The 21,161-nt window shown below is 36.7% G+C and overlaps 1 protein-coding gene across 1 annotated transcript in view; it reads left to right on the top strand.

The window, feature by feature from the left end:
• The window catches only part of GABRB1 (gamma-aminobutyric acid type A receptor subunit beta1), a 376,209-nt gene extending 355,346 nt beyond the window's left edge, over nucleotides 1–20,863 (top strand). The window contains exons 8-9 of the mRNA XM_081052728.1: nucleotides 289–533; nucleotides 20,066–20,863. Coding sequence (XP_080908854.1) covers nucleotides 289–533; nucleotides 20,066–20,413 — 593 coding nt within the window. The 3' untranslated portion in view covers nucleotides 20,414–20,863. The remainder of the gene's footprint in view (nucleotides 1–288; nucleotides 534–20,065) is intronic.
• Nucleotides 20,864–21,161: the final 298 nt, after the last annotated feature.

The following is a 21,161-nucleotide window of genomic DNA, read 5'->3' as shown; positions in this document are numbered from 1 at the left end:
AACATTTGATATTAGGCCTTTCCAACTACTTTTGCTTTTTCTTTGTGCAATTTTTTAAAATGGTTTTCAACCCTCCACTGACAGTGCATCCTATTTTATAATTCATTCTTGGACCATGGAGGAAGTCTGCAGCTTTGTCTTTCAAAATGGCTGCCCTTTCTGCCCAGTGGTTTATCATATTACTGCCATCATTCTGGAGCCCCAGTAACAGAATGGCATCTCCTCTCAATCTTATAAAGGGCAACTTAACAAGCACATTCAGCTAAACTGTGCCTTTCTGTTTCATAGGAATCACCACAGTGCTGACAATGACAACCATCAGTACTCACCTCAGGGAGACCCTGCCAAAGATTCCTTATGTCAAAGCGATTGATATTTATCTGATGGGTTGCTTTGTGTTTGTGTTCCTGGCTCTTCTGGAATATGCCTTTGTAAATTACATCTTCTTTGGAAAAGGCCCTCAGAAAAAGGGAGCTGGCAAACAAAACCAGAACGCCAATGAGAAGAACAAACTGGAGATGAATAAAGTCCAGGTAAGGTATTAAATATTCCTAACAATAGTCTCCTGAAATTTATCAACAGCCTGGTTATCAGGGCTCCCATGACAGAAAAAGAAGAAAAAAGAACCAACATATTACTTTATCTTTAATAAGGCACAAACAGCCCTTCATTATACATATTTGAGAACTGAGGATTTAAGAAGTTAGGTTGAAGTTTACATAGATTAATAACATACCTGGGCCTAAAACTCAACCCCAAGTCCATTATTCTTCATGCTAAACTATATAGTTGTAAAACTGTATGCAAAAAATATATAAAATAAAATAATGCCAGATCTGCTTGATCAATAGATAAAAGAATTAAAATGAATAAACTCTGCACTCTGAAGTAGAAATGAGGCAATATAGCACAGTGGTTAAAGCCACAGACTGGAATCAAATGGCTTGAGTTCTATTCCTAGCTCTGCCACTTATTTGGCTTTATAACTTCAGGCAAATCAACCTATGTAACTCATATCCAATACCTGTTCTGACTGTCATCATTCATAAATGGAGATTATAATTTACCTATCCTACAGAGTTGTAATAAGGACTAAATGAGGTTTCTTTTTTTTTAAAGTCTAGTATTTTTACAAATACCTGGAATATAGTAAGTACTCAGTGAGTACTAGCTATTATCATTATATGCAAGACATTGTCACATTTTTTCTTTTTTCTTTTCAGTGGTAGACCTTATGACCTATGCTCTCACTGAATGGAATTAAATTAATGTTGTGTTTATTCTTTTAAGACATCTCTATGACCTCTACTTTTATGCCATTTTCACTGGAATCAATTTAAAATTGTGTACATTGAAGTACTGTATCCACTACAAATTGTTTTCAAGATGGCACACAGGCGGGTGACAACTCAAATATTCATTCATTTAGCCACTGTTCTGAGTACTGGAGACACTGCTGTGAACGAGACAAAGTTCCTTGTACTCCTGGAATTTAGATTCTAACATGGAAAGACAGGCAATACACACACAAACAGTATTAAGAGGACGATTTCAGGTAACAGTAAGTACTATGAAGAAAGTAAAGCAGACTAATGGGCAAGAGAATGATTTGGTTCAGGTTCAAGAAAATGGGAAACTTTGATCAGGTAATCAGGAAGACCTTTTTGAAGAACTGCCATTTGTTCTGAGACCTAAGTGGTGACAAGCAGGAGCCATGCCATGCCCACTCTAGGCAAAAGAATAACAAGTACAAAGGCTCTGAGGCAGGAATTGCATTATGTCTTAAAGCACTGAGAGAAGACCAATGTAGCAAGAGCATAGTAAGTGAGGGAGAAAATAGAGTAGTATGAGATGCCATTGGGGAATCAAGCAGAAGCCAAATTACAAATCTTCAAGGTCTATCTTCATGTCCTTTAGTAGGATATCCAATTTGGACAAATCCTGTCAGGTAATTAGAAAATTATAAGCAAAGGAAACATATGGATTCAGCCATATAGTCAAAAGTCAAAGCAATGCATTCAAATACATTTTTACTGTTGTGTGAAACATGGCGCTTAATGCTATGAGAGGACTAGGCATGGTACTTACCTTCAAAAATCTTCTGATCTTGCTAGGGGAAAAAAATATACTTATATGAGGTGATTGGATTGTAAAATGAGATGATGACTATAACTGAAAGAAAGAAGTTTCCCACTGCGTGATTTTAACCCTATCAGCTTTAATAGTATTTTAGCCATAGTTTTCAAGGCCACCTGTTTTCTATTCCTATCCCCATCTCAGTTGCCTTCTAAACCTATTAGCTGGTCCTCTGCATAGCTTGGAATGTGTGTTAACTGATCTATCCTGGGGGAAAGCTCTACATAAATAAAGTGGTATATAGGTTTACTGGTAGGAAAATTCAGAAGATATGAACTGGATGAAAACTCAAAGATAGGTAGAATTGGGAAAATAAAAAGGAGAAATGGGGCCTTTCAATTGGCTAGGAAAGCAATGTTCTCTAGAGAGGTAATTACATGAAAAGGTTAAGCAAACTGACATCTATTTATTACAATAAAATAAAAACATTATAAAGCAAACTTTAACCAATCTCTTTGGTCATTTGCCATGATTCCACACCAGGATATGAGAACTTTTGTGAGGTGCTAAGGGACAAATAAAGGCAGAAGGAAAGCCTCATATGTCATATCATATCTAGATGTATAATATACTGGGGGTGCCAAAAAAATGTATGCACATTTTAAGAGATATTATCTATGTATTACTTTTCAAAGTTGAATTGAATTACGGTAGCAATGTGTGATTGCAGAATTCAAATGTGACTTGTATTCATCTTTTGTTATTGGTATATATTGAGTATTACAATTTTAATACAGTTTTTTTCCTTTCTTAAAGTGTGTATACTTTTTTTGGCACTCTCTGTATATTGCTCTGAAGAAGACTTAGTGATGGGCTAATAAATAAGTAAAATGTTCCCATCTAACTGATCTTTATTTCATAAACAGTCTGTTTGAGTAATATTGAGCTTAAACATCATAAGATTTCATTGCAACTCAAATCAGGAAACATTTTTCTCCAGGTGAATTGACTTTTTAAAATTTGAATTCCAGGAGAAAGGGTAGAAAAAATTCCCTCCATTGTCAGGTGGTGAAACACTTAAAGAAGAAAAAAATGTGTTTTTATCCATGGAAAGCAAGACTAGGAAGTCCACAAATGCTTTTCACATAATCATAAGTAGAAAAAATTGGGCCAAAATTAAAAAACAAATCATGTTAAGACACGACAGAATAATTTGTATCAGACTAACCCTCCTATAGATTAAAAACTATAAACCCTGAGCAAAATTTTTGAATTTGCTTGAAGACGCGGGAGAGTAACTAAAAATGAGCGAAACTAGAAGAGAATCAACCATCAAATAAAGGGAACTATGCTGCATGACATCTGTGTTTATAACAGCTTTTCCCCTAGGCCCATAGTCTAGGATGTGGGACAGTAGAACTTCAGGAAAAACAAAAAAATGAAAAACTTCAGTTTTATTGCTCTGATGAATCAGAGCATGGAGCTTGATATTTCCAGAGTTCCTGAAAATTTCAGACAAAACTAAACCACAGGAGAAACTCAAAATCTGAGTATAAACTTCCCACGAATCCCTGGTTGATCTCTGAACTGCAAATGTGTAGGAAAACTCCAAAAAGTCCAGAAGGGAAAAACAGTTGAAAGGCTGAAAAAAAACAATGAACAGAATTTTCAGTTGGGTAAAGTGTACATGGAAACTTTCTGCTAGTTTTGCAATACTGTAGGAATCTACAATAATTTCAAACTAAAAGGTTTAAAATAAAGTCCATAAGAAAATATTAATATAATACAAGAAGAGATGGGGAGTCTCAGGGGGGAAAATAACTATAAAAAAAGAACCAATGGAAATCATAAAATTGAAAAATTCATTAGATGGAATAGCATCAAATTTTATTCGACAGAGGAAAGGATTAATGAAATTGAAGGTAATACTGGCCTTCTGTCAATTTTTCCATTGTACCTTTTCTTACCATCAGTGCTACTAGCTCAGGGATGCCTTAACTGACACTTCTCTGTTGGTTTATATTTGATACCCTTGTTGTTCATTCTCATGGCATCCTGTGCTTTTCCAGCATGGGACTTACCACAATTGTGAGTATATGTTCATTTGTGCAATTATTTTTTTAAGGTCTATCTCTCTATTAGAGTGCAAGCTTCCCAAGGGTAGGGACCAGGGTCCTTGTTTATTATGTCTATTATTCTTTCCTCAGTGGCTAGAACAGAGAATATACAAATAAGAACTTTTTGAATGAATAAATGCTAGAGAGGCCTCCATTCAAGATGAGCTCTTAGATACCACACGGGTATTGAGTGTTACATCGTAATGTTTTATAAAAATCCTTCTACATTCAAAATAAGTAAGAAAAAGAGACCATTATCCACTATAGCTTCTGCCACAGACTTGGTTACTGTTTCCATTACTTTGATTTTTTACATTTTTTAAAGCATGTTTTAGATCAACCTCTCCATTCTTTCTGAATCACAGTGTCACATGACATCCGATGGATATGATCTTCAAAGGGGTGTTACAACTAAGATTTTATAAACTTCTTCCTATTCACATGGAATAATAATATAATGTTGCCATGTCAGGCAACTTATAATCATCCCTGTAGCTACTTAGATTTTCCAGTTCCTAACATCCTTATCCTCTTCTAAAACCAGGGGCTCAGACAATATGGCCATAACAGTGCAAGCGTATGACTTCATCTGTTCAACCCGTGAGGTATTTAAGAATGCTACCGCTTTGTTGAATTTACAAAATAGAAAAATAGATTTTTCCTTTCATATAAATGGTTGGATGATCTTGCCCCTTTTTTTTTTTTTTTAGACACTTGTAAACAGTTGTATTCCAATGACAAATGTGCTCTGGTCCCAGTCAATTTTCATCTTAAGGACCCCTAATATTTGCCTTGGTGCCCTGGAGCATAGAGTGGCATTGATCATTTATTACACAATATTTTTGATAGCCGTGGTTGGGCAATCATGACTTGGGTATCTGCACTGACGCCTCAGAAGTGCTCACTTTGGCTGGATTTATATTTCTACCAGCTGCACCGAAACATCTTTTTATGAGTACAGATGCTGAATCCCGACATTAGGAGAGTTTCAACCACCAAGGTGATAAAGACTATAGATTCATGAACCCCTCAGGCATCATTTAAAACTAGGAATGGTATTTAGAGTTTCGTAAGATAGATTTCACAGTACAACTAGGTTGTAAGGAAGCTACTTCTAGGCCACATTCGCACTAATCTGGAACATATGTGGTTGTATCTGCTGGCCATAACGCCTGCCCTTTGTGATAGATCACCTAAGATGGAATAGTTTCAAGGATGGTCTGTAATCACAGACTGATTCAAAATCATTCTAAGTCATGGGGTCGTTGGTGGAATCTGCTAAAGATTCATTCCAAATGTGTAATTGCAATCCCAACAATCAAGAAATAGAAATTTTCCCTTCAAAATCAGATAGTGATACTGTAATCTGACCTCTTTTCTCTCATTCTTATTCTCTGTGGTGAGTCATCTACAATTTTAGACACCTACACTTTCAGACAAATTTGTAAATGTAAATCAGCTTTGTATTACAGCTAATTCCAGGATACAAAGTGCACTGTGAAAGTAAACAGCTCTCTCCCTGAGTCTTGCTTAGAACAGGTGTATATCTATATTAGACTTTGAGCTATGCCTGGGGCCCCACATCACTGCTTTGCTCTTGGGCTAACTAGGACACTGCCCTCAGCCTTTGATGAAATTTTATGCTGACATAGCATCTTTTATTCTGGAGAACTCTGTGTTGACAATTTGTGATCTTTATCCCTCAACCTCCTACCCAAATCTGTCTTGGTTCACACTTGGCTTAATCCTGTCTAATCTTCAGAATCTTTAGCAGTCTAATTTTCCTTTCCAAGAATCTCCAAATCTCTCTCTCTCTCTCTCTCTCTCTCTCTCTCTCTCTCTCTCTCTCTCTCTCTCTCTCTCACACACACACACACACACACACACACACACTTCATCTTTCTCTATCTCTCTCTTTCTCATTTTCTCTCTGGTGTCTATTGTTCATTTTCTTGTATACCCAAACAACTGGGGTTGTTTTGATGAACAAGGAAGAAATCAAACTTACTTAATAGGCTTAAAAAAAAAAAAAAGCAAAGAGAGGGCAGGATTTGGGGGCCAACACAACTGAAAGTTCCCATCATAGTTCTAGTTTAACATGTGGCTATATCCAGATGTTCAAACAATGTCACTGAAAAGCATATCTCTTCATATCATAATTTTGTTTTCTTTTACATTGACTTTATTTCCAGTAGACCCTTCTCTCATGGTCATCCCACAACTCCAGAGTATATAGCATCAAAGCTCTACAACCCCAGCCCAAAAGTTCTTTCTAATAGCAAATAGTTATAACAAAAAAGTTCTAGAATAGAGTGTTTTTAGACCAAGTTAAGTCATATTCTCATGCACAAATCTATCTCTCTGACCATGGAAAACACTAACGGCTCAGGTTTGGGTCACATGCCAGTCCCTGGAGCCCGAAGATGAAATCATACCCACCTCAACCACACTCACTGAAGGACTGTCAGGGTGATGTTTCAGAGAAAGGTGCAGCGGTATCAGGAAGGTCACACAGTAGGCATCCACCACAACCCACCTCAGACTCTTTGCGTAAAGGAAAATATCCAAACTCCTTAACATGGGATCCAATGTCCACCATGATATTGTTCGACTTTCTTCTGTCTCATTACTCCTTTCTCTCCCATTCACCAACACACACTTTGCTCTAGAATGAAAACTTACAGCTTTTTCAACTTGCCATGTTTTCACTCTGGAAACTTTGTTTGGCTTGTTCCCCAGACTTACCTCTTGATTGATGGCTTCCCTCACTGCTCAGGCAGAGTTGGTGCTCCTTCTACAGTTTTCCACTGCACCGTATGTTTACCTCTCTCTCTTTATTTTTTTAATTTAACAAATATTTAATGAGTTCATACTATGCGAATACTCTCTATGCACTGGGGATATAGTCAGCAATGACTAGAACAAAAGCTTACATTTGGTTGGGAGAGATCGACAATGAACATCTCACACACAAACACACATATAATGCCATGCAATAATAAATTCTGCAAAGAAAAACAAAGTAGGCCTTAAATGCAGATACTGTATCTTTCATCTTTTGTGGTCCAGTGCCTGTGACAGAGCCTAGCACAAATCAGACACTTCAATGTATTTTAAAATAATAAGTGAATCTAAGCTGATGAATAATTCCACTCTGCCATTAGTTTATAATCTTCAAGCAAGAGGACTAAACTGTAGAAGTGCTATGTTGATTGTCTTAGGAAACCTTGGCTAATGCAGTAAAGTAGAAGATTCTACCTGATGAGATACAGTAATAAAGACTTATCCACTTAAGTGTAGTATTCTACAAACCTCAAGGCAGTCACACACATATTGACATTACACATTCTAAATATCTCCTGTTCAACTATGTGAAAGCAATCGTTCATTACTCTGGGCAAAATTACTCTTTCTATACCTCAAAAGCAAAACATTGCTGATGAAATATTGGATGAATATTTTAAGGGGATTCACTAAAGATAAATCTGAAAAATGACCCTTACTTACATCATTCAGAATTGAATGAATTTGTTGGTCATAATACATTTTATCTTTAATTTTAAAAGGAATTATCTCATATATTGGGACTTTCTAAGCAATGAGTGAATGCTTTGCCCATGTATACAATGCCTCTATGTATAAATAGTTTTTGTTTTCTTGTTTCCATCATTCCTGACTCAAAGCTGAATAAATTCCCATTAACATCAACTTAAGAAATTACTCCCCAACTTTCATGTCATGTATTACTCAGGCTTGAACAGTGCATATTCATAATTACTTCTTTTTTTCCCCTTTTTCCTTTGTTTTTAATTAAAGTTTATTGGGGTGACAATTGTTAGTAAAGTTATTAATTGTCTGGAAATAAGGTAAAGGCTTTGTGAATTTTCAGGTACACCAGAACCAGTAGGACACTTGTAATGCTTTGTGTAAAATGCACACTGGGAAGACCTTAATCTAGGATGAAATAAGCTCAAACCTGTATTTTTAACAAGCTTCCCAATTGACTCAATGCACAGTAATGTCTGAGAAACACTGTCCTAGAAACTCTAGCCACTCAGGTGTCCTTACCTATTGAAACTCAAGCAGAGCTCAGAGAGATAGCTCCAAATCTGAGTTTCAGAGTTCCTCATTCTGCAGGCGTATATCAGGCCCTCCTTAGGAGTATCTCAGGCTTAGTTCTGAAGGAGTAAGGGGGACATATACTAATGAACAACAACAGCAACAAAAAAGCAGCTGCACTTCTGGAGCTTACATTTCAGTTGAGGTCATTGACAAACTTGTAAATAAGTTCCTTATATAATGGTGAATGGTGATAATTCTGGTGAAGAAAATGATGAGAAGCTAGTCAGGTAACAATCTGGGCAAGAGCATTCCAGGAGAAAGGAACAGCAAAATAAAATGCCCTGAAGATTTAGAAGCATAAAAGGACAGCCAATAAAAGTCAATGTGGCTAGTAACCAAGGTTCAACTACCACAGGAGGGCTCACCCAATCCACACAAGGGATACAACTGGAGCACCTGGTTCTGGTGATCAGAGAGACTGTGCCACTGGGCCCCACAGGACACCTACTATATAAGGCCACTCTACTAAGACCAGCCCAAACTAATACATATAAACAAAGACAGGGAAGCAGCCAAAATGGGGAGACAAAGAAACATGCCCCAAATAAAAGAACAGAACAAAGCTCCAGAAAAAGAACTAAACAAAATGGTGACAAGCAATTTACCAGATGCAGAGTTCCAAACATTGGTTATAAGGATGCTCAATGATCTCAGGGAAAACTTCAATAAAGAGATAAGAAAAATAAAAATGGAGATAGAACACATTTTTTAAAAGTGAGAAATAAAGAATACAATAACTGAAATGAAGACTACATCAAGGGGAATCAACAGTAGATTAGACGAAGCAGAGAACTGAATCAGCTGTTTGGAAAACAAGGTAAAAGAAAACACCCAAACAGAACAGCATAAAGAAAAAAGAATCCAAAAAACTTAAGATAATTTAAGGAGCCTCTAGGCCAACATCAAGTGTACCAACATTAACATCATAGAGATAGAGGTACCAGAAGGAGAAGAGAGAGAACAAGGAGTTGAAAATCTATGTGGAGAAATAATGACTGAAAACTTCCTTAACCTGGCGAAGGAAATGTATATTCAAGCCCAGGAAGCACAGAGAGTCCCAAACAAAATGAACCCAAAGAGTCCCACAGCAAGACACATCATAATTAAAATGCCAAAAATTAAAGAGAAAAAAAGAATCTTAAAAGCAACAAGAGAAAAACAGTTAGTTACCTATAAGAGAACTTCCATAAGACTATCAGCTGATTTCTCAACAGAAACTTTGCAGGCCAGAAGAGATTGGTATGAAATATTCAAAGTGATGAAAAACAAGGACCTATAACCAAGATTACTTTACCCAATAAAGATATCATTTAGACTTGAAGGACAGATATAAATCTTCCCAGACAAGAAAAAGCTAAAGGAGTTCACCAACACCAACCCAGAATTACAGAAATCTTAGAAAGAATTCTTTAAGATGAAAAAGATAAAAAATTATGAATAATAAAATGGCAATTACATATCTATCAATAATTACTTTAAATGTAAATAGATTAAGTGCTCTGATCAAAAAACACTGGGTGGCTAAGTGGATAAGAAAACTAAGAAAACAAGACCCTTACATGTGCTGCCTACAAGAGACTCACTTCAGATTGAAAGACATACACAGACTGAAAGTAAAAAGATGGAAAAAGATATTTCATGAAAATGGAAACGAAAAAAAAGAAGTAGAAAAAAGCTGGGGTAGCAATAATTATACCGAAAAAAAAATAGATTTTAAAACAAAGGCTATAACAAAAGACAAAGAAGGATCCAGTAATCCCACTTCAGGGTATTTATTCAAAGAAACCCAAAATGCTACTTCAATGGGACATGTACATCCATATGTTCATTGAAACATTATTTATAATGGCCAAGATATAAAGGCAACCTGGGTGTTCCTGAATGGATGGATGAATGGATAAAGAGGAAATGGTAGGTATATACAATGGAATAATCCTCAACCATATAAAAACATGAATGAAATCTTGCCATCTGCAGCAACATAGATAGACCTAGAGGGTATTGTGCTGAGCATAGTAAGTCAGACAGAGAAAGACAAATGTCACATGATTTCACTTGTAAGTGGAATCTAAAGAGCAAAATACACAAACAAACAATCAAACTCAAAGATACAGAGAACATTTGGATGGTTGCCAGATGGGAAGGGGGTTGGGAGTGGGTGAAAAAGTAAAGGGATTAAGACTTATGAAATGGTTGTTACACAGTAGTCATGGGAATGTAGGATATAGCATAAGGAATAACCAATAATATGGTTATAAGTATGTATAATGCCAAATGGGTACTAGACTAGTCAGGAGGATCACTTCTTAAATTGTATAAATGTCTGACCATTATTCTGTACACCTGAAATTAATCTAAAATATTAGGATCTGCTAATACATTGAATGAGAGAAATAAGGGAAAGAAAAGGATCCAGGGTAAATTTATCTACTTGAGCACTGTTCTGGAAAATTGACAGTTGTTTCATTTTATCTTTTATCATCTCTATTTGCTGAATAATATAACGTATAGTTGTTTAGATTCATGTATGTTTGTACTTAACCTTCCATTGTTTCTCAAAATATTAAAGTTTCCACTTCTACCACTACTTGTCAAGACATGCAGATCATCTCCAGCAATCTCCACTCCCAAAGAAAAACGTTTTAGGAATTTGAGGCTAAGGGATTGAGGGTTGGCAGCCTTGTGAGAACAATGACTGACAACAGCAGCGTGAATGCAGGATGGGCAGGTGGAAGGTGTGGCTATGTGGCTCTCTGCTCTGTACACGCGAAGGCACGCGAAGGCATCCGTTCCCCTGGCGAGCTTCTTTAAGTAGATGGCAGGCTTCTGGAGGGCAGCTCATTCTGTGGCCAGCGTCACTGCACTTGCCTTCCTGCTCTGTACTTCACACTCACTCAGTAAAAGGAATCTAATTGAATTGCCTGGCAAAAAGGAAATAGCTTTCTGTTTGCAAAGTAGATTGAGCACAGAGGCATTTCTCAACAGGGCTTTAAAACTGCCACTGAAAACAAGATTATATTTTATTCCAATTACACCTAAATGAGTTCTGCTATATTTATATATTGAAAATATTCAGAACAATTAAATTCAGTGACTGGCAACATTTTTCACAGCCTAAGGCATTTTTGGGGGATGTTGAGGGCAGAGAAAAGGAGAGGATGAGAAAGTAAGAGGGTGGGAGAATGGCTAGACCCAAGCTAGAAAATGAATTTGGACATTGGCTTAGGGTTTATATTGAGGGAATAAATATGGCCACCACATCAATGTTTTCTGGAATTTAGTCATTTGAAAACCATGAATTTAGTCGTACCCTTTGTATCAGTCAGGGTTCTTCAGAGAAACGGAACCAGTAGAAACAGAGCAAACATACATACAAAAAGAGATTTATGTTAAGGAATCGGCTCATGTGATTGTGGAAAATGGTAAATCTGAAATCTGTAGAATATGCTGGAAACCCAGGATTTCTATGTTACAGTCATGAGGCAGAATTTTTTTCTCTCCACAAAACTTCATTTATTTCTCTTTTTTTCTCTATAACCAATTCTGTTTAAGATGTTAAGTTTTCACATAGTTTCTATTTTTTTATTGAAGTATAATCAACATACAACATTATATTATTTCAAGTATACAACATAATGATTCAATATTTGTATATATTGTGAAATGATCATACAGTAACTTTAGTTAACACCCATCATCATATAGTTACAGATATTTTTTTCTTGTAATGAGAACTTTTATGATCTGCTCTTTTAGCAGCTTTCAAATATGCAATACAATATTATTAACTACAGCAACCATATTGTACATTAGAGCCTCAGGACTTATTTATTTTATAACTGGAAGTCTATATGTTTTGATACCCTTCACCTATTTTGCTTGCCCCACTCCCAACCTCTGGCAACCACCAATCTCTTCTCTGTATCTGTGAGCTTGCTGTTTTTGTTTGTTCGTTTGCTTGTTTGTTTGTTTGTTTGTTTAGATTCTCCACATAAGTGACATTATATAATATTTGTCTTTCTCTGTCTGACTTATTTCATTTAGCATAATGCTCTCAAGGTCCATCCATGCTGATACAGATATAGATATAGATGATATATAGATAGATATAGATAGATATAGATATAGATATAGATATAGATATAGATATAGATATAGATATAGATATAGATATAGATATAGATATAGATATAGATATAGGTATAGATACATAGATCACAATTTCTTTACCCGTGCATCTATTGATGGACAATTAGGTTGCTTCGCTATCTTGGATATTGTAAAAAAACAAACGTTTTATACAACGAACATGGGGGTCCTATATATTTTTGAGTTAGTGTTTCATTTTCTTCAGATAAATACCCAGAGGTGAAATTGCTGGATCATATGGTAGTTCTATTTTTTGAGGAACCTCTATACTGTTTCCCATAGTGACTGCACCAATTTACAACCCCACCAACAGTGCACTTTTCTCCACATCCTTGCTTTGGTATTTCTTGTTATTTTTTTTATAATACCCATCGTAAGAGGTGTGAGGTGACATCTCATTGTGGCTTTGATTGGCATTTATCTGATGATTAGTGATGTTGAACATCTTTTCATGTATCTGTTGACCATTTGTATGTCTTCTTTGGAGAAATGTCTATTCAGATGCTCTATCCATTTTTTAATAGAATTGTTTGTGGGTTTTTTGTTTGTTTATTTGTTTGTTTTGCTATTGAGTTGTATGCATTCTTTATATATTTTGGATATCAACCCCTTATCAGATATATGATTTGCAAATATTTTCTCCCATTTCGTATATTGGCTTTTCATTTTGTTGATGGTTTCCCTCACTGTGCAGAAGCTTTTAGTTTGTTTATTTTTTTCCTTTTGTTGGCTTTGCTTTTGGTGCCAAAACCAAAAAATCATCACAAAGACTAATGCCTAGGTTAATACTGCCTATGTTTTCTTCTAGTTGTTTTATAGTTTCAGGTCTTATATTCAAGTCTTTAATTCATTTTGAGTTATTTTTTGTGTATGATGCAAAATAGTGGTCCAGTTTCATTCTTTTTCATGTGGTTGTCCAGTTTTTCCAACAGTATTTATTGAAGAGATTGTTCTTTCCCCATTGCGTATTCTTGACTCCTTTGTCATAACTTAATTGACTAGATATGCATGGGTTATTTCTGGGCTCTCTATTCTGTATGTCTGTTTTTATGCCAATATCATAATGTTTTGATTATTATAGCTTTGTAATACAGTTTGAAAATAGGGTGCGTGTTACTTTCTCAAGATTGCTTTAGCTTATCAGGGTCTTTTGTGGTTCCACAAAATAAACAAATTTTAGAATTGTTTATTCTTTTTCTGTGAAAAATACCATTGAAATTTTGATAAGGATTACATTGAATCTGTAGATTGTTTTGGATAGTATGGACATTTAAACAACATTAATTCTTCCAATCCATGAGTACAGAATATCTTTCCTTTTATTTATGTCTTCTTCAGTTCTTTTCATCATTGTCGTAGTTTTCAGTGAACAGGTCTCTCACATCCTCGGTTAAATTTATTTCTATGTATTTTATTATGTTTAATGCAATTGTAAATAAGATTGTTTTCTTAATTTCTCTTTTTCATAGTTGGTTATTGATGTATAGAAGCACAATCTTGAGGCAGAATTTCTTCTTCTCTGAGAATATTCAGTTTTTGCTCTTAAGGCTTCCAGCTGATAGGATGAGTCCACCTACATCGTGAAGTGGAAATGCCTTCACTTACAGTAACTGACCATATATGTCAGTTATATCTACAAAATGCCTTCACAGCAACATCTAGACTAGTGCCTGACCAAACAACTAGGCGCCATAGCTTAACCAGGTTGACAAATAAAATTAACCATCATGCCCTTTTACTATGTATTATTATTCATTCATTCATTCATTCATTCATCCATTCATTCATTCAACAGATATTTATTGGATGCTCCTATAGGCTAAACACTTTTCTCAGCTCTGGGAAAACTATAGTGAATAAGGCAAAGTCCCTGCCATCCCGGACCAGCATCCTAATGGGACATTCAGGAGGAGGAGTAACTTAGATAAGAAGAGAAAAGATCAAGAGTTCTGCCATCATTAGAGACTGAAAGCCTTTAAACTTACATGCAGAGCTATCTTGTAGGCAGCTCAGTAGTAAAGTCCAGAAGAAAAGAAGGAAATGTGTAATTACTTTAAAATTTTTAGTCATTATAATGAGATCTGAGCATGAATGTAATATTAAACACACACATACACACGCACACACAATCACCAAGTTAGTGTGCTGGTTATATTTTTCTAAATGAAGTAAAAGCAATATGTATAGCTATTTTGTTTTAAGCATAATGCTACTTAATTTTTAAATAACTAATTTTGGGGGTAAGAAGGTATTGCCTCCTTCTATTACATGACACTTCTTAAATTTTCCTAGAAAAGAACGTGGTAATGTTTTTCTCCATAAGAATATAAGAGCCAACAGTTCAAGAACCTTATCTGTTTTGTTCTCTACTATCTTCCTAGGACTGCTGTGTCCTCAGAATTTATAAACAAGAGCTGTGGTTGATAAACACGATACTGTAGGAAGAAAAGAGAGGGTTCACCAGCCAGAGGCTGCATTGTCCCCTCACATCTCAGGTCTCTGCAATGAAATCCAAGGCTTTCCTTTATAGGTGAGCCCCTCCAAGGTTTGTCTGTAGTCAGCAGGCCTCAAGGTGTGGTATCACGACCTTCAGGAGGGAAGATGAGAGAAAGGCTCAGCAGGCAAAGAGAAGGTGGAGCTCATGGTTACAGTGAACAAGCTTAAAAAAGTCCGTTGGAAAGAGAACTAACAACCCAAGTTTGAAAGAGGTCATAGTATTTGTCTAATAACACATTTAGAACCAATAGAAGATGGGGAAGTCACAGGGTTTGAACAGGAGGGTACAAGATTAAGAAGTTTTATTATTTGAGATCCTTGAACTTCTAATACGATGTCCTGTTGCTTATGGAGGGGCTGATTTCTTCATCAGTGTCTGGAACAGAGCTGATGCATAGTAGACAATAAAGATTTAGTGAATAAGTGAATGAATGAATGAACTATTAACATTTTAAACATTTATCCATGATCCACGTAAACTAACCTCTTACAGAACAGAAAATATGCCTGTCCAATAGGGAGTGGGGTGTGGGTGAAGTATTGTCAAGCCCTTGGGGCTGTAGATCCTAAGCCTCATTCTCTGCTCCCCTTTATTAATCATCTGAAGCTTGCATTTTGATAATCTGAGAAAGGTTTCTTTGTTGGTCTTCTTGAAGCCTTAACAATAATTGTATTCATTTTTTCTAAATTTAGGTTCAGTAATACTCTAAAGTAAAAAATGAAATAAAAATCAGTGACATTGATTTGAGGAATGTTGCTTGATAGAATGTAGTCATTCCCCCCAATATTAGACAGACTTACCTCTCAATCACTGGAACCACTGAGCAACTGCAGGCCTTACCCACCAATGTAACAGGTTCAATATGCATGTCCCTCACTGGATTGCACCTTCTCTGTGAGTGGATCAGAGGGAGAGAAAAATCCAGAAGGTACAGAGTGAAGTATGCTTGTCTCCTTTTTCCAAATGTAGCCATCAGATAGGTCAGTAGAGAGCAGTGAAAAAGGAGAAAAACAAAAAAAAGCTGGAAGTGTTCCTCCCATAACTTCTGTCCTGGGGATTGGAGTGGAAATTCCTTACTTTAAGGCAAACTTGAAGAGTGGAGAATGATCATCTCACAAAACAGTTATTTCAACATCAGCAATGTTTGAGGAAATCTATTAGTCTGTATCTGTCCTAGAGATCCAGTATGTTGACATTTTCATTTGCTTTACTTCCACCTGCTTCAAGGTTTTAAAATCTTTGATGTCTGGATTGTGTCCAACTCAGATGTTGCCATTTCCTTACTAAGTAGGCCGCGTTTGACTATTGCTGATGTTACAGCAATGCATAACGTGGCCCCTTACTGCTTCTGAAGATGTGAAACAACAGTGGCTACCTTTCCCGTGGACACTGTTTTTGGAAAGCTGTGCTAGCTGTGGATATAAGGATACCATGGGCGTTCTTAGTGTTTGAGGCAAAGTGAAACCGCTGTTTTCCAAAGGGCAAGGGGTAGGGCAGAGCCCCCCCAACACTTGCTGATGTCAGCAGTGGCGACTACCACACGTCCACCTTACCTTGCAGCAAAAAGCTTGTAGGATGGGGGATGAAATCTCACGCTTCAGAAGAAATTCATGATCATGCCAACACACAGAAACACACACACACACACACTTACAGAGTCGGTAACAACAGCTCTTAGGATGAAAGCTAGACTGTAGAAGAGAGACTGGAGATAGGCAAGAATTGTTATATAACACTTCTTAAATTTTCCTAATAAAAAACACGGTAATGTTGATTTAACTATATACAATAATGAAATCTGCTTTCATGAGTACTTGCAAAAATGGACTCATTATTTTATATGTCAAACCACTTAAACCTATGATTTCTAGCTCAATAACAATATTTCGAGGGATTTGCACAGACTAATAAACCTTATGTAATTTATAAGTACATTTGAGTCTGCAACAAGGTTAATCGGAATATCTTAATAAAATGTACCTCTCTTGCCATGACTTCTGTTTAATGAGGAGCATCTGTATGCTTCATTGGCTGATTCTAAATTCTAGCAACTTGTTTACTTAGAGAGATTTCATAATAATGTAACTTAATGATGCATACAATACAGATCAAGCGATTCAGTTTTACAAATATTTTTTTATTATGCTGTGTCCTCTGCCTGGAATATTGTCCATAATAGAAGACTGTCAAAACTGAACACAAACCTTTGAGATTACCTAGTGAAAACCTTTCATTTATAGATAAGGAAACTGAGTTAATAACAACCAGGATGAGAAAGCAGTTTTTGACTCCCGATTCTTTTTTCTGTCCTCTACTCTTCCTTTAAAACCCAATACGAGCCACACCTTCATGAAGCTTTCCTTGACCCCCAATGATTTATCACTTTTACGAACCCCTAATCATGGTCTGTACTGTACCATTTATCATTTGGTTAAAAACTCTTGTCACTCCCAATATTGTCTCTTACTTTGTATCTCTAAAATTATTATCTGAAAGACAATAATCCGTGTTGTATTAGTCTCTTCACTGGAATACCACAGTACCTAGCAAAATCATGCGCACCACTTGATCTTCTCATGTATTTGTCCCTTTTCTACTGAATTCAACGCTTTGCTCCTTTAGATTACCATTCTCCTGAGTAATCTAAACTTTCATATGTATGATTTTTTTTAACCATAGACTTACACTCACACACACACACACACACACACACACACCCATCCCAGATACCAAACAAAGTATCTGGCACATAGTAAGCACTCAATAAATGTTTGTTGAGAGAGAGAGAGGAAAAGTAAGTTAGTTCTTGAGGTTACTATGGTAAAGAACACAGGTACACAGAGGAAGTAGGATTGAAATTGAGTCTTGAAGAAAACATAGTGATTAACATACAAAGAGGAGGGGAAATTATATTTGAGACAAAGAGTATCCTGTGTTTTAATCCCAAATTGGGCACCTATCCTCTATTTAATCGTAGGCAATTTACTTCAGATTTCCGAGCCTCTGTTTCCTCATCTGCTGAGCTAAGACACTATCATATATTTCATAGTGTTGTTATAAGAAGTAACTGAGATAAATTACACAGTAGGATTCAATAACAGTAGTCATTAACAACAACAAAAGTTAATAATAACTCCCTGAATGAAAAAGCCAGAAGTGTCGGTGAGGGCATGTTGGGTAGCTCAGTTAGACTAGAACAAAATGCTTCACAGAGGGAGATGATGATGGATGAAAATGGAGAAAGAGAGAGAGGCCAGATTCAGTCATCATCACTTTCCAACTAACTTGAAGTTTAAAGCTATCGACTGCATCACTATATTCACTGTGGGATATAATGAAGGCCAGGAATCCCTTCACTGGTGGACACAATAAATTTTAGTTCTCGTCTATGATGTACCAACATCACACCCCACCCGCTGTGCCTTTCTTTTCTTTCTCTCTTGTTTGTTTTTGCATTCTCCTATGCTTTTCTCTATCTCTTTCTTCATCACCTGGTTCTTTTGCCTTCCTACTTATACCTTGGGTTTTCAACAAGTGTTTACTGAGATAGTTTCATTCAAAAGCATTTATGAAGCACGTACTGTAAATCAGGTACTGTGCTAATAACACTAGATTTAAACACAGCTGCCTCTGTTGCCCTTGGAAGTATTTCAAACTCATTTGCATGAATAAACCATGTCTCCTCCAGGTAAATCAGTTTGCAAAGAACATCAGCTTGAATTTAGACAAAGTCACATTGTAAGCCAAATGTGCTCACATTTATTTTGGTTCCAAAAACTATGTATGTGGACATAGCAAAGAGAAGAACCAGGAAATCTCAAATAGAAATCACTGAAATGGCAGAAAGCAACAATGAACAATGGTGAAGAAACAAAAGTCAAAGTATCCCACGAATCCCATTTCTGCCAATATAGACTGAGGAAATAATTATGGATATGCACAAAGATTTAGCCTAAAGATGTTCCTTGCAGGTTTGTTTATATAATACTACAAAGTAAAACAAGCCTTGGCATTTAACAATTAATTCAATTGTGGTTTATTCATATAAGCTATTAATAAATGATGTCAGAGGAATATTTAATAACATGGAAAGATGACTAGGCTATACTATTAACTGACAAAAGCAGATTGCCAAGCAAAATATACCCAGTGAGCCTGTGTTTTAAGTATACATGAATAGAAAAGAGTAGGAGGCTAGCAAGATAATAAAAATACTGGACTCTGAAGGTGAGATTATGAACTTTTACTTTTTTTGTTTCCTGTTTCTAGTTTTAAACGTTTCTATGTACCACTTTTGTAACAAGAAGAAAAAGCCATATATATGTATACATATATACAAACATTATACTGGGGGTGTCAAAAATGTACACAAGTGGACACTTTGGTCAATGTTGCTCAAGCAGTAGTTCACCGTCATCAGAAGTGTCTAGACGCTGATGGTAACCGCTTTGAGCACCTCTTGTAATTGCAGACGTCAAACGTGACTTGTATTCGTCTTTGTTATCGGTATATATTGAGTATTACAATTTTAATGGTTTTTTTCCTTTCTTAAAATGTGTATACATTTTTTGGCACCATATATATGTATATCTGTATATATATAGATATATCGTATATATACAGATATACGTATATACGTATATATCTTCAATGGTTTTATTAAAAGAATCTTAAGTACACAGTCATTTTGATAGATGAAACAAACTTTAATTGCTATGTTTACATATCCACAGACCTACCTATACTAGATTTTTTAATTTACTCATTTTTTTTCATTTTTGGCACCCTCTGTATATATGTACACAATAAATGGTTTATTAACTACAAAAATAATATATCAGTGTATATAGTCTACATGCAGACACACATATACACACATAAATATGTTCTGTGAGTGGAGATAAGTGATGGATGGATGGATGGATGGATATGATAAAAGATAGATGGCAGGGGAGAGAGGGAGAATCCAGGTCCAGGAGGCACGCAGAGCAAGGTGTCTAGGGATACAGCGTTTAATGAGCCCCACGCGGTGTCACAGTTGCAGGTTAACGAAAACAAGCGAATGTCCTAGCAGTTGTGCCTGAGCGTGTCCTGTCTCTGTCAGGTCGACGCCCACGGCAACATTCTCCTCAGCACCCTGGAAATCAGGAACGAGACGAGCAGCTCGGAAGTGCTCACGGGCGTGAGCGACCCCCAGGCCACCATGTACGCGTACGACAGCGCCAGCATCCAGTACCGCAGGCCGCTGAGCAGCCGCGAGGCGTACGGGGGGCGCGCGCTGGACAGACCCGGAGCGCACGGCAAGGGCCGCCTCCGCAGGCGCGCCTCGCAGCTCAAAGTCAAGATCCCCGACTTGACGGACGTGAATTCCATAGACAAGTGGTCCCGAATGTTTTTCCCCATCACCTTTTCCCTTTTCAACGTCGTTTACTGGCTTTACTATGTACACTAAGTAAGGTCTGTCCTAAAGGTTCGGGAACGACGACTTTCCTCTTCTCTTGGTGTTTAACCCCACAGGTCCCCCAACAGCGATACTGCTGTGCTTTTCGAGGTAAGAGATTCAGCCATCTAATTGGTTATAGGTCTTGCATATCAATTTTATTACTGCACCATGTTTACTTCAAAAAAAAAAAAAAAACAAACAACACTATTTTTTTTTCCAGTCTACTGTGGTCCAGGTTATCAGCTCTTTCAGAGCTTATTAATTGCCATGTTTACAAACAAACACACACACAGAGAAGGAGGTAGGTAGCTCGTGAGTAGTCCTTCCTCGCCCTCGATTTTATTGATTTATGTTTTTTAATAAGAATGAAAAGAAGACCTAGCTCTCTGTGCACACTGCTTCCTGGTAAACTGTAACAATCTCATGCTGCCAAAAAAACAACACAATTTCCAGGATCTCAGAAGAAAAAAACAAAGCCATTGACAAGTTACAGATTTCCAGGAAGATGGAAAAACAAAAAGGAGCCTAGAAGAGGAAGGAAGACCCCATACACACAGACTCCCAAATCTCCCTGACTCCCTTGTAGGGGTCTCAGCTCCGTGGAAGAGAAGGGAGGGATTGGCAAGGTCTGATGGAGGTTATGCAAACCCAATCTGCCTGCTTCACTGCTCCATCAAACTGGATATTCTAAAAATGCTTCTTTCTCAGACTTCCAGACTGATTTAAAATTAACATTAGACTCCAACCTGGTAACCAT

This window comes from Rhinolophus hipposideros (assembly GCF_964194185.1).
Source record: "Rhinolophus hipposideros genome assembly, chromosome: 1".
NCBI lineage: Eukaryota > Metazoa > Chordata > Mammalia > Chiroptera > Rhinolophidae > Rhinolophus > Rhinolophus hipposideros.
The sequence above is the reverse complement of the archived record's forward strand: the minus strand, read 5'-3'. Positions and strand labels throughout refer to the sequence as shown.